At 43.4% G+C, this 17,635-nt stretch overlaps 1 protein-coding gene across 1 annotated transcript; it reads right to left on the bottom strand.

Annotated features, from left to right (window-relative positions):
- Positions 1-1,229: 1,229 nt before the first annotated feature.
- LOC121290087 lies at positions 1,230-14,780 on the bottom strand. The gene is made up of 2 exons (XM_041210244.1): positions 14,464-14,780; positions 1,230-3,349 (listed from the first exon to the last, which is right to left on the bottom strand). The coding sequence occupies exon 2, from the start codon at positions 3,247-3,249 to the stop codon at positions 2,632-2,634; it is 618 nt and encodes a 205-aa protein (XP_041066178.1). The 5' UTR covers positions 3,250-3,349; positions 14,464-14,780; the 3' UTR covers positions 1,230-2,631.
- Between the last annotated feature and the right edge of the window lie 2,855 nt (positions 14,781-17,635).

Below are 17,635 nucleotides of genomic sequence, written 5' to 3'. Positions count from 1 at the left end.
AAAATCCCAGGAGGTATTAAATATATTCCACAACTTCTCTTAGCTGTGTTAAAATCCATTACTATATGGCACCCATCTCTCTCTCCTTTCAGATTTTTAATTAGAATCAAATGCAAATGAGATTACTTTTATAACAATCAAATTAGCCCTGTGTTTGTTCTTACTATTTAAAATATTAGGAAGCTGTGCCTTCAAGCTTAAATGTTACCCAGAATTGTTCCACTGATTTTCCACTGTTGGTGAGCAATGAATCAGTCCATTTTGAAAATTGGATTGGATTGCAATGACATTAAGTTTTTTTTTTCAGAGCCCATTACTGACAACCTGCGCCAGCTGGGTTCCATAAATGATACTGGCAAAAATCAGCGGCATTACAAAGGTCATTGAGTCACATGCCTGAGAGATCAGGTTGTAATGTGTCACAGTCATAGTCATGCAATAGGTCATCATATGGTTTTCTCCGTAAATGGAAAGAGGCATGAGGAAAGATTGCCTTTATAACCCCGTTAATTTTACAAAGCATGAGCTATTGGGAATGGGAATCCCTTAAGAAGTGATATGGCAGCGGCTGCTTTCAAAACAGGAGGCAGAAGGGAAGGTTCAAAACTGATGGCCATAAATATAAGATGGTCACTAACAAATCCAATAGTAGAGATTTCAGAAGAAACTCCTTTACCCAGACAGTGAAATCCACTGCCACAGGGAGTAGTTGAAATGAGTAGAATAGATGCAGTTTTAAGGGGAAGCTAGTTAAACACATGAAGGAGGAAGGAATAGATGGATAGCTGATGGAGGTGGATGAATAGGCTTGGAGGAGGTTGGTGTAGCAGAAACACTAGTATAGGATGCTCTGTTCATATGCTGGAAATTCTGTGCAATTCTAGCTACTCTCAGGTTTCCATCAATGTTGTTCTACACTATTATTAGATGATTAAACTATGCTTGTAATAGTGGCCTAGAGAGCGCACCCTTGTTTCCTTTGCTTGATTGTTTTTATTCATTCATGGAATGCGAGCGTCACTGGCTAGGCCAGCATTTATTGCCCATCCCCAATTGCCCTTGAGAAGGTGGTGAGCTGCCTTCTTGAACCGCTGCAGTCCTTGTGGTGTAGGTACACCCAAAGTGCTGTTAGGGAGGGGGTTCCAGGATTTTGGCCCAGTGACAGTGAAGGAGCACTGATATATTTCCAAGTCAAGATGGTGAGTGGCTTGGAGGGGAACTTCCAGGTGGCGATGTTCCCATGTGTCTGCTGCCCTTGTCATTCTAGGTGGTAGAGGTCGTGGGTTTGGAAGGTGTTGTCTAAGGGGCCTTAATGAGTTCCTGCAGTGCACCTTGCAGGTTTTTCTGGTTCGTTTAGAACCAAAAATTAAGTTCTGCTTCTTGTTGCGTTTCCAGTGTACCAAGACATGGTTGTAATTTTATGTTGGAAGTTGGCAAAAGTTTTGTACTCAACTCTTCACTGATTCTGACCATCTGTGAGCAGTGTGTTTCTGACTGGTGCCATTCATACCAGAGGTGCCAGGTATCATACTCTTCAAATAGTCTGTCATCAATGCCAATAAGTCATTCAAAGGGCTTCAGTGAAAGATGGACAGCGACTGTGTTTTTGTTCATGATACTAGTGAAGGTCCCTCAAACCTGAGGAATTAGTCCCAGTATTTGGTGCATCTTTTGGCCAACAGTCGAGAGGTGGGGGCTTAAAGAGCCACCTCTGATGCTAGTCAGAATTGCTGGCATCTTTGTAATATCAATAGGCAAAGCTGCAAACCTGAAATGAAGGCCGGGAAATGCCGGGAGTACACAAGGGCCCAGTCAGCAAATATAAAGGGGATATTGGCTTGTTGCTTTCAAAGAGGTTACAACACCACAAAGTAATAAAATCATAGAATCACACAATGGTAACTCAAAAGCAACATAGAGCAGATGGTGGAAATCAGGAAAGCAAACGGAAAATAGTGGTTTTGATCGGAAGCCGTTAACTCTGTTTCTCTCTCCACCGATGTTGGCTGAGCTGCTGAGTGTTTCCCGCATGTTCTGTTCTAATTTCAGATTTTCCTGTAATTTTAGCTTTTTTTTTAAGAGGTTACAGCACGCTCTTCTGAAGGTAATAATTGTGAGTGTTACTATTACTGTTGCAGCCTTGACCCCGATTTCAATAAACTGTAGTCATCCAAATATTATCAACTTGAGGATTATTATATATTAACAAATAAATTACATAAAATTACAGTTTTCCAGGGGGTGCATTGCTGATATGGTTGCTTTGGAGTTTGTGTACAAACAGGCACTGTAGCCACATCTGTACTTGATAAGCCCAAAATAACCTGGGATCTCAAGCACACCCCCACATCTTTGATCACCCATTATGTCCTCATTATGATTCACTGCATTCCAGCGTTGTATTAGCTCAGTGCTGCTTGGCCTAATTAGCCAAGTGGTTATGGTACTGGGTTTGTAACCCTAAGATCAAGAGTTCAAATCTCACAATGGCGAAACAATGTAACTTCATCTGAAACAGATGGAAACGGGTTTGTACTTGAACGAGTTACATATTAGCTCAGTGCTTTGAATGCAAACAAACCTCTCACTAATAGTGCTCATTGCTTTATATAATGTACTATGGAAACGCAGTTAGCGTTTCGATCTCCTTTTACGCTTCTCCACCACTTCACTAATACTGTCGCCTTCCTCGTCGCTGGGAGTAGGCGGCCTCCTGATGACTTTCTTTTCCACCTTGTACTTCTGCTCCCCAACTTTGGGGTCACCCTTCACCAGGTACTCCCCATTCTGGTAGGTCACGGTGACAATTGTTTTGGGGTACGTGCCGTAGACCCTCCGCAGTTCGTCCTGGACGAAGTCGGGCAGTTCCCTCTTGGGTCCGAAAACACGTTCCATCTTACCCCAGTGCAACTCTCCCTTCATGCTAAATCCTTCAGGCCAGCCAGCCATACCGAGCATCTGCTGTTGGGGGAAATAACCATTATGTGGGTAGTACAGTGGGTACATGTACGCTGCCGGGTTTGCAGGTGGCATGTACCAATATGGATAGAAATACGGTGTCCCGTAGAAATGATGGTACTCAGTATGTTTCCTTATTCCTTCTTGGGAATTGTCCGCCTCTGTCATGACTATGGTCAGGGGCCTGCTAGAAAAGTTGTGCATCTGAATGGGAGGTAGTGCGAAGGCTTCTGCAGGGGTCACAAATCTCCTGGGGACCAGAGGTCCATAGAGCCCAGCAGCTGGGTACATGTTCAGGCAGGACTGCGCCAGTCTGATGGTTTGCTGCACAGATTTATGGGGTCAAGGGTTTCTGTTGTTTTTTTTTTCTCTATCCTGACATTTTGTGGTGCTGTGGAGAGAAGAAAACACAATTTTTTTTCCCACCGTGACATTTTCTTCAACCAACAACAACTTATATTTATCTAACACCTTTAACATAATGAAACATCTCACAGGAGCATTATAAAACGAAGAATGACACCGAGCCATATAAGGTGATATTAGGTCAGAAGACTGAAAGCTGGTGGAGGTCGAGGTAGGTTTTAAGGAGTGTCTTAAAGTGAGGAGAAGAGGTGGAGAGAGGGAATTCCAGAGCTTGGGGCCTCAGCCACTGAAGGCGTAGCCAACAATGGTGTCTCAATTGGCAATATCATTGGGAATGCACAAGAGGCCAGAATTACAGGAGCACAGATAGCTCAGAGGGCAGTGTGTTAGTAGCTAACACGTTTCGTTGATGGATGTTAAATACCCAGTAGGTAATAAGGTAAACAGGTATTGGGTATTGATTAGTTAATCATACCTCAGATGTGTGTATAAAGAAGAGTCAGCCAGCACTGGGTGTCTCATGATAGAGAGAAGGAGTAAGCTCGATAAACAGTCTCCAGCAAAGCATTCTAGTCTCAGTGTCTTCTTCACAACCAGGTCTGGAAATTCTCTGACATTTGGTAGCTGAGAATGATTGCCTGAAAGTGAAGATTGGAGTCTAAGATTTACTTCCAGACAGAAGGTTAGGATTGGAGTTAATTGTTTTTTTGAATGAAGACTGTAATCAGAGACCCTTTGCAGAAAGATGACTGAAACCAGTTATAAGGTGGCAGGATATGATATTCCACCACTGTTTTGTGGAATGGAACCGTATGATCAATGGAAAAATGAGGTTGAGGCATGGACATGGATTACGTCTCTACCAAAAAGAAAGCAAGGGATGGCTCTGGCACTTACACTTCCTGCCAAAAGCAGGATCCACTGCAAAGTGTTCTGGGAACTAGATGCTTAGGAACTAGGCAATGAAGAAGACTTGGGCAATCTTTTAAAATTCATGGATAAAATTTGTATGAAAGATGACTTATCGAATGCCTACGAGGGTTGGTCAGACTTTGATAAATTTAGAAAAATGGATATATGTTGGAAGGATATATCATGGAGTTTAACTGACTATATATGAGATTCCAACAATTCCACTAGGAAATTCCTAAATCAGTACTTGCCTTTAAATGATTACACTGTGCTAGGATATCAATTATGAACAGGCTCTTGGTTTTGATCAAAGTTAGATTCAAAGAGAGAGAAATGTTTTTGCATCAAATGTCCAAAGCCTTAAAAAGATTTCTGGAAAAGCAATCGTTTCCAGTTTTATAACGAAATGGGCTCTTCAGCAGTGACACCAAAGATGGAGGATACAATGCCAGCAGCATTTCGAGACTGAATATCGCCCAAAAATGAAAATCAGGGTTTGGAGAGAGAGAACTGGAGAGGCGACACATGACATGGAAGGTACAGAAAGTGAGGGTGACAATACCTGTTGGTGACGGAAACAGTTAACACACGAGGAGTTCAACTGCTAATTATCAGTTAACAACCTAATTGCTGATTATCAGTTAACAACCTAAGTACCTTTGGATGCATAAAAGAGAAAATAACCTTCCATGCCCGATGGGTACTGCTGGGTTTGGAGTGCTTTATTGGCCCCTTTAATCACATTTTAATTTGATGTTGTAAGTTTCCTTTGTGATTTTGGTTTTCTTTTGCAGTATCCCTTTAAGGGGCTGCCTCTTGCTTTGTCCCTCATTTCCTTAATTTAGTTTAATTGGTTGCTCAAAAGAGTAAAAGGGAAAACAGGTGAGACAAGTTCTCTCTGTAGAGTTTTATGCACCAGAAATAAAACTCTTATCTGAAAGAGTCTGTCTTGGTCTCAGTCTTTTTGCCAAACGGCGATTGGAATTTAACAATACTGACCAATCAGAGGGAATCGTATTGGTCACCAGGAGCTTCAGTCCAGTAATGAGTATCCTGGCCACAGATTCCTTCAGTTGTGCAGATTGTGGGTGTACGTCCATAGTGTGTGGAGTGGATGGCTAAAATGTTACATGGATTCTTGTAAGACTGAAGTAAAGTCAAAGAATATGACAGTTCTACTTGTTTCAGGTTCGGTGATGATAACATGTTGAAATCACTGAAAAGACTAGTAATCCTGTGTAAAATAGCAGGAGTGAATCACTTTATCGGTACTGATGTGGTATTGAATGAAATACCTTTACTGTTAAGTAAGCCTTCAACGAAAAAGGCCTAAATGAAGATGACATGGAGCATGATAAAGCAGTTCTGTTTTGGAGATCTTTAGATTTGCAATTTACACAGATGGGACATTGTTGTATTTTTTAAGGCCTATCATCTCTAGACAGAATGTTAAAGAGGTACTAATGACAGCTGGGGATAAGGATTTAACAGAGAAGAAGAAAATTATTACCAAACTACATTTGACATCCCGCTGGCCATAGGTTGAAGATTCTGTTAAAGGATGTGGGGGTACTGGATGAGGAATACACCAAACTTGCCGGGGATATTGCTGAAAACTGTGATATTTGTAAAAAGTATGGGAGAACCAGTAGTAAGTCTTCCATTGGCGAAAGACTTTAATGAAACCGTAGCGATGGACCTCAAAGTATGAGATAAAAATATTTTTCATTTACATTTTGTAGATGTAGCAACTAGATTTAGTCCGGCAAAGGTAACTTTTCGTAAAGACTAAAAAGTAATTATCGATTAAGATAACGGAAGGATGGATTTGAACAGGATTGGGGACACTAGCTAAATTCTTAACGGGCAATGGAGAATTTGCCAGTGGTGAATTCAGGAGTTTGTGTGGAAATTTGAATATTGTAGCAATGCTCACAGCAGCAGAAAGTAATTTTAAGCAATGGGATATGTGAGAGAAATTCACGCTGTGATTGACGAAATAGTCTGGAAAAATTTTAGCTGACCAGCCAAACTGTAAATTGGTAGCTGCTCCAGCGTATGCAGTGCATGCAAAAAAACATGCTCCAGATGGTTGGGGGGGGTGTGTGGTACATAAAGCCCCTATCAATTAATTTATGGCAGGAAATTGAGGATACCTTCCATAATGTGGGACCATCCGTGGCTTTGGAGACAACTACCATTGGTTCAATTTTTGCAGAACACTTGAATGCCATGCATGCAGGGAGGAGGAGACTATTTAGCAAGGCGGAGGTTTCAGAAAAGAATCGGGAGAGCTTTGAAATTCAAGTCAGGCCATCAGAAAGGAGTTTTAAGCCCGCTTGCTGGCACTGATTACACACTGACCGAACCTGAACAGAGGATGGAAGCTAGAGATGCACCATGCACTTTGCACATCTGCCAGACGTGTACAAACAACAGATTATGGCAGACATAAAAACAAAAACAAAAAAACTGCGGATGCTGGAAATCCAAAACAAAAACAGAATTACCTGGAAAAACTCAGCAGGTCTGGCAGCATCGGTGGAGAAGAAAAGAGTTGACGTTTCGAGTCCTCATGACCCTTCGACAGAACTTGAGTTCGAGTCCAAGAAAGAGTTGAAATATAAGCTGGTTTAAGGTGTGTGTGTGGGGGACGGAGAGATAGAGAGACAGAGAGGTGGAGGGGGGGTGGTGTGGTTGTAGGGACAAACAAGCAGTGATAGAAGCAGATCATCAAAAGATGTCAACGACAATAGTACAATAGAACACATAGGTGTTAAAGTTAAAGTTGGTGATATTATCTAAACGAATGTGCTAATTAAGAATGTATGGTAGGGCACTCAAGGTATAGCTCTAGTGGGGTTTTTTTTTATAATGGAAATAGGTGGGAAAAGGAAAATCTTTATAATTTATTGGGAAAAAAAGGAAGGGGGAAACAGAAAGGGGGTGGGGTTGGGGGAGGGAGCTCACGACCTAAAGTTGTTGAATTCAATATTCAGTCCGGAAGGCTGTAAAGTCCCTAGTCAGAAGATGAGGTGTTGTTCCTCCAGTTTGCGTTGGGCTTCACTGGAACAATGCAGCAAGCCAAGGACAGACATGTGGGCAAGAGAGCAGGGTGGAGTGTTAAAATGGCAAGCGACAGGGAGGTTTGGGTCATTCTTGCGGACAGACCGCAGGTGTTCTGCAAAGCGGTCGCCCAGTTTACGTTTGGTCTCTCCAATGTAGAGGAGACCACATTGGGAGCAACGAATGCAGTAGACTAAGTTGGGGGAAATGCAAGTGAAATGCTGCTTCACTTGAAAGGAGTGTTTGGGTCCTTGGACGGTGAGGAGAGAGGAAGTGAAGGGGCAGGTGTTGCATCTTTTGCGTGGGCATGGGGTTGTGCCATAGGAGGGGGTTGAGGAGTAGGGGGTGATGGAGGAGTGGACCAGGGTGTCCCGGAGGGAGTGATCCCTACGGAATGCCGATAAGGGGGGTGAAGGGAAGATGTGTTTGGTGGTGGCATCATGCTGGAGTTGGCGGAAATGGCGGAGGATGATCCTTTGAATGCGGAGGCTGGTGGGGTGATAAGTGAGGACAAGGGGGACCCTATCATGTTTCTGGGAGGGAGGAGAAGGCGTGAGGGCGGATGCGCGGGAGATGGGCCGGACACAGTTGAGGGCCCTGTCAACGACCGTGGGTGGAAAACCTCGGTTAAGGAAGAAGGAGGACATGTCAGAGGAACTGTTTTTGAAGGTAGCATCATCGGAACAGATGCGACGGAGGCGAAGGAACTGAGAGAATGGGATGGAGTCCTTACAGGAAGCGGGGTGTGAGGAGCTGTAGTTGAGATAGCTGTGGGAGTCGGTGGGTTTGTAATGGATATTGGTGGACAGTCTATCACCAGAGATTGAGACAGAGAGGTCAAGGAAGGGAAGGGAAGTGTCAGAGATGGACCACGTGAAAATGTTGGAGGGGTGGAGATTGGAAGCAAAATTAATAAATTTTTCCAAGTCCCGACAAGAGCATGAAGCGGCACCGAAGTAATCATCGATGTACCGGAGAAAGAGTTGTGGAAGGGGGCCGGAGTAGGACTGCAACAAGGAATGTTCCACATACCCCATAAAGAGACAGGCATAGCTGGGGCCCATGCGGGTACCCATAGCCACACCTTTTATTTGGAGGAAGTGAGAGGAGTTGAAGGAGAAATTGTTCAGCGTGAGAACAAGTTCAGCCAGACGGAGGAGAGTAGTGGTGGATGGGGATTGTTCGGGCCTCTGTTTGGGCTAACTGAGAGTAGACCAAGCGGTAGTGAAGATCAGGAGAGGGCCATTTATCACAAAGATCAACTACCAAAAGTTGGAACTAGAGTGGCATATACGCCAGAAGGGGTGAGTGAGTGAATGGAGGGAAGACACCATAGTAGGAAGGGCAGGAAAGGCCATGGGGAAATACAAAAACTGGCTGAATGTGGAAGACAAGGGGCAGAATATCAGATCTATGGATTGACAGAAGGAAATAAAAATGTGGGAAAGTCAGGAAATGCATAAGTTCAGACAGTGAGCCTACTGGCAATCACAGTCCAAGGAAAAGATCAAGAACTTGTGAAAGGAAGGTTAGTCACAGGAGGGACAGGTCGGGTAGTAGTTGGCCAGATAGGGACAGGGGATGTGATTTAACAAGAACAAGGGCCAAAGAACAGGTGAGGAACAACACAAGTAAGAATCCCCTATAGAGAAACTCTAGCGGCTGTTAGATGGTAAATTTGTAAAGATGGCAAACCAAGATAACTTGACGGTTGGAGAGAGTTTGGCATTTACGAGTTTTGGCATTTGATCTTCACTATCACTTGGTCTACTCTCAGTTAGCCCATTGTCTGCCATAATCTGTTATTTGTACACATCTGGCATATGTATGTGCAAAGTGCATGGTGCATCTCCAGCTTCCATCCTCTGTTCAGGTTCCATCAATGTGTAATCAGTGCCACATTTATGTGGAGGTGCCAGACAAAGGACAGCCAGCGTTGTCCCATAGATGGATATGTGCAGAGAAAGTACTTCCTGATAGTATGTATAAAGCTAAGGCTAGATTTGTAGCTCAGGATTTGAGGAACAGCTGGGTGACAAGGAAGTTAGAGTAGATTCCCCAACAGCAGGAAAAGTAAGTTTGAGGATTTTCCTAGCGCTTTTAGTGACACGCTCTTGAGAATGTAAATGTCAGCATTTTTGCAAGGGGAACAATTTCAAAGAGAAGTACTCTTAAAGCCTCCAAAAGAAGCTGGAGGTGGAGGTCAAATAAGTGTTTATAGGCTAAACAATATATCCAGTGTCTGGTAATTTTTAATTAGGTCTGTCCGTCCCTACTAAATGTCTTCAGCTAAAAGCAGATCCAGTAATGTTTTATTGGTGTGATGAAGGGAAACTAGCAGGCATTTTCTTAATGCAGGTAGATGATTTCCTGTGGGGGAGGGGGGGAGGGGGGGAGGGGTGGGGGGGTGGTGGTGCAATCTGCAACATCTAAGAAATTTGTGATGGATAAAATTATAAAGGAATTCAACATTGGAAGTTGAGCTTCTGGAGCTTTTAAGGACATAGGGTTGGACATTAGGCAGACTACGTTGGGAATAACCCTGAATCAACAGTCTTTCCTTATGAATGTTAATAGGATCCTGATAAATTGGGCCAGGATCTCGCAAGAGGAAGACTCTACAACCAAGGAAGAAGCAGATCAACCAAGAAGCTTAATTGGGCAATTAAACTTATTATGCACACAGACCAGACCAGACCAGACCAGACGCGCGCGCTATGATAGATTAGAATTGAGCCACGTGCTGAAATATGCTACCGTTGAGGAAGAAATTAAATTTAGAAGAATGTGGGCTCAGATTTCTTGACCTGGGTGACCTAGAAGGGATGAAATTAGTCACATTTAGTGACACCTTAAATGCTAACCTTCGAGTATAGTAGGATACATTGTATTTTTTGTAGGAAGGAACAATAAATGTTGTCCATCAGCATAGGAATCAAAGAAAATAAAGAGTAGTTGAAGGCACTTTAGCTGCTATGTGTTTTAAGGGAACTCCTGTACCAGGGGCAACTGGCAAAAAATGTGCCTATAGGATGGTATATAGATAACCATTTGCTCTGGGGCAATGTCCATTCAACAAAGAATGTCACGGAAAAGGGGCTGAGGGTTGATATCGCAAATATAAAAGAGATGTTGGAAAGGAAGGAAATTTCCAAAATAAAATGGGCTGACACACCTGTTGTTGGTTTTGTTTCACAAAAAGAACTGCTTGTCCAAAGAGACTGTTGGATATCCTCAAAGGGACGCTTTGTGTTGTGATGGTTTATGACAAGATGGAAATTTTCATGTTGTAACATTAATAATTTTTTTTTTTGCTTTCGAGATGGCATGGGGAATATGGAGTATGTTAAAGGCTGACTGTATAATAAGATAACATGTATTATCATTTTGTGTTTTTTCTTATGAATAGTTTTTGTTTGCATATCAATTTAATTTAAAGAGAAGAGGGGAATCTGTTAGTATGGATGTTAAATATCCAGTAGTTTAAGTTAATAAGGTGAACAGGTGTTGGGTATTGATTAGTTAATATTGATTACTCATATGTATATAAAGAAGAGTCAGCCAGCACTGGGTGCCTGGTGTTGTAATGGTGAAGTAAGCTCTGTGTCAAGCAATAAACAGTCTCTACCAAAGCATCCTAGTGCCAGTGTCTTCTTCATAACCAAGCTTGGGAACTATCTGACGTTGCGGGGATGGAGATGATTACAGAGATTGGGAGGGGCAAGACCACAGAGAGATTTGAAAACAAGGAAGAGAATTTTAAAATCAAGACATTGCTTGACTTGGAGCCAATGTAGGTCAGTGAGCACAGCGATGATAGGAGAATGGGATTTGCTGCAAGTTAAGACAGAGGCAGCAGTGTTTTGGATGACCTCAAGTTTATAAGCTTTGGCTATGCATTATTTTGATGCATGTGGTCACCTGTTTGTCTTAAATGGGTAACTCATGGATTTAAACAGCAGACAAAAATGCATGAACCTGTTACAAATACCATCACAAGCAATTTTACCCATTAGATCTATAGAGTGTGGTTTGTAGTATTCACAAGGTCATCTGACAGGCTGACATTAACACATTACCGTGGACCCTCTGTGACAACAGTGCATTTGGAACTTTCAGAAGGAAATCAAAAATAACTGGCCTTGATGTTGGTAGCACTCTTACAGGGTCAAAACAAGTATGGGTTCATGGCCCACTGCAGGATGTAATCTAAGCGGGGATGACAGTGTAGTGCTGAAGCAGTTTTGTATAGCTTTTTAGGAGAAAGGTAATGCAGCAGGTAGGTGGGAACACCACCGCATGCAACTTCCCCTTCAAACCACTTCCTCTTCAATCATTCTGACTTTCGAGCTATATCAATGTCCCTTCACTGTCGATAGGTCAAAATCCAGGAACTCCCTCCTTAACAGCCCTGTGAGTGTACCTATACCACAGGGATTGCAGTGGTTCCAGAAAATGCCTCATCACTGCCTTCTAAAGGACATTTAGAGATGGACAACAAATGTTGGCCTGACCAAGAATGAATTTTTTAAAAAGAGGGGAAAAAATTTGCACTTTTATAGCGCATTTTGCAACCTCTGGACAACTTCAAAGGACTTCTCAGTCAATGAATCAATGAGATGTAGTCACTGTTGGATGTAGGAAACGTGGCAGCCAATTTGTGGACAGGAAGCTCCCACAAAAATAAACAACATGCTAATGTCCAGATAATCTGTTTTCATGATGTTGATTGAAGGATAAATAATGGTCAGCACACCAGGGAGAACTCCCCTGCTCTTCTTTAGAAATATAACTGTGGAACTTTTGTTCACCTGAGAGGGCAGACAGAGGCTCATAATTGAGATAGTGGACGTAAACAATTATCTTGTAATTTTCTGAATAAGAGTGGTGGGTTCACCCAGCATATTGTCAAATGTTCATCACCCTATCAACATTACCATGACAAGATTAACTTTTCACATAACAAAAATAAAAATACCTGGAAAAACTCAGCAGCATCTGCGGAGAGGAACAGTTAACGTTTCGAGTCTGTATGACTCTTCAACAGAACTAAGTAAAAATAGAAGAGAGGTGAAATATAAGCTGGTTTAAGGAGTGGGACAGGTAGAGCTGGATAGAGGGCCAGTGAAAGGTGGAGATAACCAAAAGATGTCACAGACAAAAGGACAAAGAGGTGTTGAAAGTGATGATATTATCTAAGGAATCAAGAGTAGAAAGCAGGACAAGCAAGGTACAGATAGTCCTAGTCCTGCTCTCTACCAGGAACAGTAATTCCCCGTATTTTTATCAGCAAAATTAAGAGGTGAGACTGGCTGGTTTGAAACTCAAAAGGCTATTTTATGTAATTTTTATATTAAAATAAGCTATAGCTTCAAAAAGGATCATGAAAATGAAGAATCCAATGATGCTTCTGAAGGTGAATTTTAAAAATAAAACCAGCCCAACAATAGTCTATCGCAGAGATAAAAACAAAAAAACTGCGGATGCTGGAAATCCAAAACAAAAACAGAATTACCTGGAAAAACTCAGCAGGTCTGGCAGCATCGGCGGAGAAGAAAAGAGTTGACGTTTCGAGTCCTCATGACCCTTCGACAGAACTTGAGTTCGAGTCCAGGAAAGAGCTGAAATATAAGCTGGTTTAAGGTGTGTGTGTGGGGGGCGGAGAGATAGAGAGACAGAGAGGTGGAGGGGGTTGGTGTGGTTGTAGCGACAAACAAGCAGTGATAGAAGCAGAATATCAAAAGATGTCAACAACAATAGTACAATAGAACACATAGGTGTTAAAGATAAAGTTGGTGATATTATCTAAACGAATGTGCTAATTAAGAATGGATGGTAGGGCACTCAAGGTATAGCTCTAGTGGGTTTTTTTTTATTTTATATAATGGAAATAGGTGGGAAAAGGAAAATCTTTATAATTTATTGGGAAAAAAAAAAGAGAAGGGGGAAACAGAAAGGGGGTGAGGATGGGGGAGGGGACTCACGACCTAAAGTTGTTGAATTCAATATTCAGTCCGGAAGGCTGTAAAGTCCCTAGTCGGAAGATGAGGTGTTGTTCCTCCAGTTTGCGTTGGGCTTCACTGGAACAATGCAGCAAGCCAAGGACAGACATGTGGGCAAGAGAGCAGGGTGGAGTGTTAAAATGGCAAGCGACAGGGAGGTTTGGGTCATTCTTGCGGACAGACCGCAGGTGTTCTGCAAAGCGGTCGCCCAGTTTACGTTTGGTCTCTCCAATGTAGAGGAGACCACATTGGGAGCAACGAATGCAGTAGACTAAGTTGGGGGAAATGCAAGTGAAATGCTGCTTCACTTGAAAGGAGTGTTTGGGTCCTTGGACGGTGAGGAGAGAGGAAGTGAAGGGGCAGGTGTTGCATCTTTTGCGTGGGCAAGGGGTTGTGCCATAGGAGGGGGTTGAGGAGTAGGGGGTGATGGAGGAGTGGACCAGGGTGTCCCGGAGGGAGCGATCCCTACGGAATGCCGATAAGGGGGGTGAAGGGAAGATGTGTTTGGTAGTGGCATCATGCTGGAGTTGGCGGAAATGGCGGAGGATGATCCTTTGAATGCGGAGGCTGGTGGGGTGATAAGTGAGGACAAGGGGGACCCTATCATGTTTCTGGGAGGGAGGAGAAGGAGTGAGGGCGGATGCGCGGGAGATGGGCCGGACACGGTTGAGGGCCCTGTCAACGACCGTGGGTGGAAAACCTCGGTTAAGGAAGAAGGAGGACATGTCAGAGGAACTGTTTTTGAATGTAGCATCATCGGAACAGATGCGACGGAGGCGAAGGAACTGAGAGAATGGGATGGAGTCCTTACAGGAAGTGGGGTGTGAGGAGCTGTAGTCGAGATAGCTGTGGGAGTCGGTGGGTTTGTAATGGATATTAGTGGACAGTCTATCACCAGAGATTGAGACAGAGAGGTCAAGGAAGGGAAGGGAAGTGTCAGAGATGGACCACGTGAAAATGATGGAGGGGTGGAGATTGGAAGCAAAATTAATAAATTTTTCCAAGTCCTGACGAGAGCATGAAGCAGCACCGAAATAATCATCGATGTACCGGAGAAAGAGTTGTGGAAGGGGGCCGGAGTAGGATAGTCTATCGCAATCTGACACCTGATTTTGATGTGTTAATACAATTCTTCAGCTTGACTTGAACTGACGTTTACCTGAATCTGGTTGTGCTCCGGTTGGAGAAAGGCCGAACCCGCTTTTCGTTAAAGTTTTAGGGAACTTACAGACGGACGTGCTAAGAATGACCAAACGAGGAGTGCGTTCAGGGGAGTGCAACAAGAAGCAGAATTTGCCGTGCAGAAGGGTGAAATGCAGCCGGCTGCCCACAGTGACTGGAAGGAGCGGATGATCACTGCTACACCGAACCTGCTGCTGGAGGGACAGCCACCTCGATGGGTGCCCGGTGGATGGGTGCCCGGTGTCCCTGGCACCTTCGGCTGCCGCTCCCCACACCCTGGCACCCGTCCACCCCCCAAACACCAACACACACAGACCGTCACATCCGCCAAGGTAACCAAGCGGCGTGAAAGGAAAACAAGACAGAAGAAAGGAGGGAGGGAGGGAGGGAGGGAGGAGGTAAAGAGGTGGAGGAGGACTCAAGAGGATGAAAGAGAGTGGGAAGCAGTAAAGAAGAAGAGGAGAGCATAGAGGAGGGAGGAAGTGGTGCCAGAGGGAAGAATAAAGCATTAAAAGTAGGAGGAATAATGGTAACCCGCTACCCTCTCCAAAACAGAGAGAAAGAATTCATTTACTATACCTTGAGTGCCCTACCATCCATTCTTAATTAGCACACTCGTTTAGAAAATATCACCAACTTCAACACCTCTGTGTTCTTTTGTTCTTTTGTCTGTGACATCTTTTGATGATCTGCTCCTATCACTGCTTGTTTGTCCCTACAACCACACCAACCCCCTCCACTTCTCTCCCCCCACCCAACCACCACCACCCCACCCCACCTTAAACCAGCTTATATTTCACCCCTCTCCTTGGATTCACCTAGTTCTGTTGAAGGGTCATGAGGACTCGAACCGTCAACTCTTTCCTTCTCCGCCGATGCTGCCAGACCTGCTGAGTTTTTCCAGGTAATTCTGTTTTTGTTTTATATTATTATTTATGAATTCATTTACTAACCGCTTTAATCCTTCCTGTGATAACCTTAAATGTCTCTCGTCTCGTTGCAACCTCGCAAACTAGTGGATTATTAATTTAAATTTATTTTAACTTCATTTATTCAAATTCACTGTCAGCATGTGGACACGCAAGGCGAGGCTGACATTTATTACCTACCCCTGAGCTGCCTTTGGCGATGTGGTTGAGGGCCTTCTGCTTGAACTACTGCAGATCGCAGTTTGATACAACTGAGTTTCAAATACTTCAGACAGTTCAGGGTCAACATCAGCTTGAGAACGTCTTTTAAACCACTGCCCAGCTCTCTGAACTAAAGTGAGACAAATCCCAATTCTTAAGTTAGTCTCCATAGCTGTAACCCCTCATCTGTTGGCTTCCTACACTGAGTCTTACATTGAACTTCTCCCATTAATTTTATATCCTGCCTCTAATGGATGACCAAAACTATACACTTTGCTCCATCTACAGCTTAACTGAGGTCATGTACCAACCAACTCAACCTTAATTCCGTTGGGTGAGACTTTGGGTGAATGTCAGAGATGACGGTGGAAATGGATAATGCAGCAAGCCTGTCTGATTCGCTGATCAGACTTGTTAGTGTGATATTGTTTGCAGGTGTTTCCATTATTATGGTGTTAGATTCTAATGTACAGGGACATGATGCATTTTATATATTTTGAACCATGGTATGTTGAAACAAATCATTGATGTTTGAATCAGTGAAACAAGTGTTTCTGCAGAAGAGAATAAGCTATGGAACTGAATCAGATAGTGTAGAAATGCCCTCAGGAAATGTTGTGGCTGGATGTGTGAAAGGAGCTGGTGGAGATGTAACTGAGATAACTCCGAGAGCTGATCATCTTACAGAGAGGGAAATGATATGCTGGGTCATAGTTAGTTGATGTTGGTCAGTGTAGAACATTGTCAGCAAATGGGACGCTATCTATTAAGTCTAATCCTAGATAATGTGTTCAAGTCCTTGGAGTGGGGCTTGAACCCACAATATTCCGACTGAGGGGCAAGTGTGCTATCACCAAAACCAAGGCTGACACCCTGGAGTATTTTTGACACACAGACTGTTCCTCCACACCAAGGCTGATAAATATGGGCTGTATAGGAAATAGATGGAATCTGATATTCTCTAACTGCTCACACAGGTTTTACTGCATTTGTTCCTAAATAAGCGCACGTCAGACAAGTTATTAGTGTTATACCATTAAAAAAAAGTGCAATAAACTTCATGGGACAGCTGAGAAGCAGTTAGGAGCAGCAACAGAGCTGTCGCACAGCAGAGTAATAGGAAAGGGTCAGAAGGGGAGAGTCTACAGCAAGAGTTGACAGTGGTCAATCTAATATTGATTGTTTTACACTGGCACTCAAACTCAAAATTACTCTCTGTGGTTTTACGCCAGAGATTGACAAGGAACATGAACTTGGCACATGCACAGAGGAAGCGTTTGTCTCCTTTATTTTTTGTTTACACCACTAGGCATCTAGGCAACAATGGCCCAATGTCTAAAGGGCTGTTGGTTCCAAAATGTCATTTTGAACCTTGTAATGGGAGATATTGTTGACACAGCCATGTTTAGTTTACAGAAAGAGAGAATGTGAGTCTTGACAGCTCTAGCATCATTACTGGTTTGACTTGTCTGACGTGCGCTTATTTAGGAACAAATGCAGCAAAACCTGTGTGAGCAGTTAGATTCCAGCTATTTCCTATACAGCTCACATTTATCTGCCTTGGAGTGGAGGAGCGGTCTGTGTGTCAGAAACACTCCAGGGTGTCAGCCTTGGTTTGGTGGTAGCACCCTTGCCCCTCAGTCGGAATATTGTGGGTTCAAGCCCCACTCCAGCGACTTGAACACATTATCCAAGATTACACTTCAGCGCAGTACTGAGAGATTGCTGAAATGTCTTTCAGGTGAAATGCTAAACTGAGGCAACTGCCTTCCATCTCAGAGAAATTTTTTTTAAAAAATTCCAAGGCACCACTTTAAAAAAGAGCAGTATAGTCCTTCCATTCTCCCAGCCAACTGCTGTTCGTCAATCAGAATCACTAAGCAACAGGTTATCTGGTCATTAACTCTCACTGCTGTCACTTGCTGTATGCAAATTGTCTGTTGTGTTTCCTCTCTTTGCAACAGTGTAAAGTGGGTTGGGATTTCCTGAGGATGTGAAAGCTGCTGTATAAATGTGAGA

The sequence above is a fragment of the Carcharodon carcharias genome, chromosome 17 (assembly GCF_017639515.1).
Source record: "Carcharodon carcharias isolate sCarCar2 chromosome 17, sCarCar2.pri, whole genome shotgun sequence".
Lineage (NCBI taxonomy): Eukaryota > Metazoa > Chordata > Chondrichthyes > Lamniformes > Lamnidae > Carcharodon > Carcharodon carcharias.
This window is presented reverse-complemented; position numbering and strand designations above follow the sequence as displayed.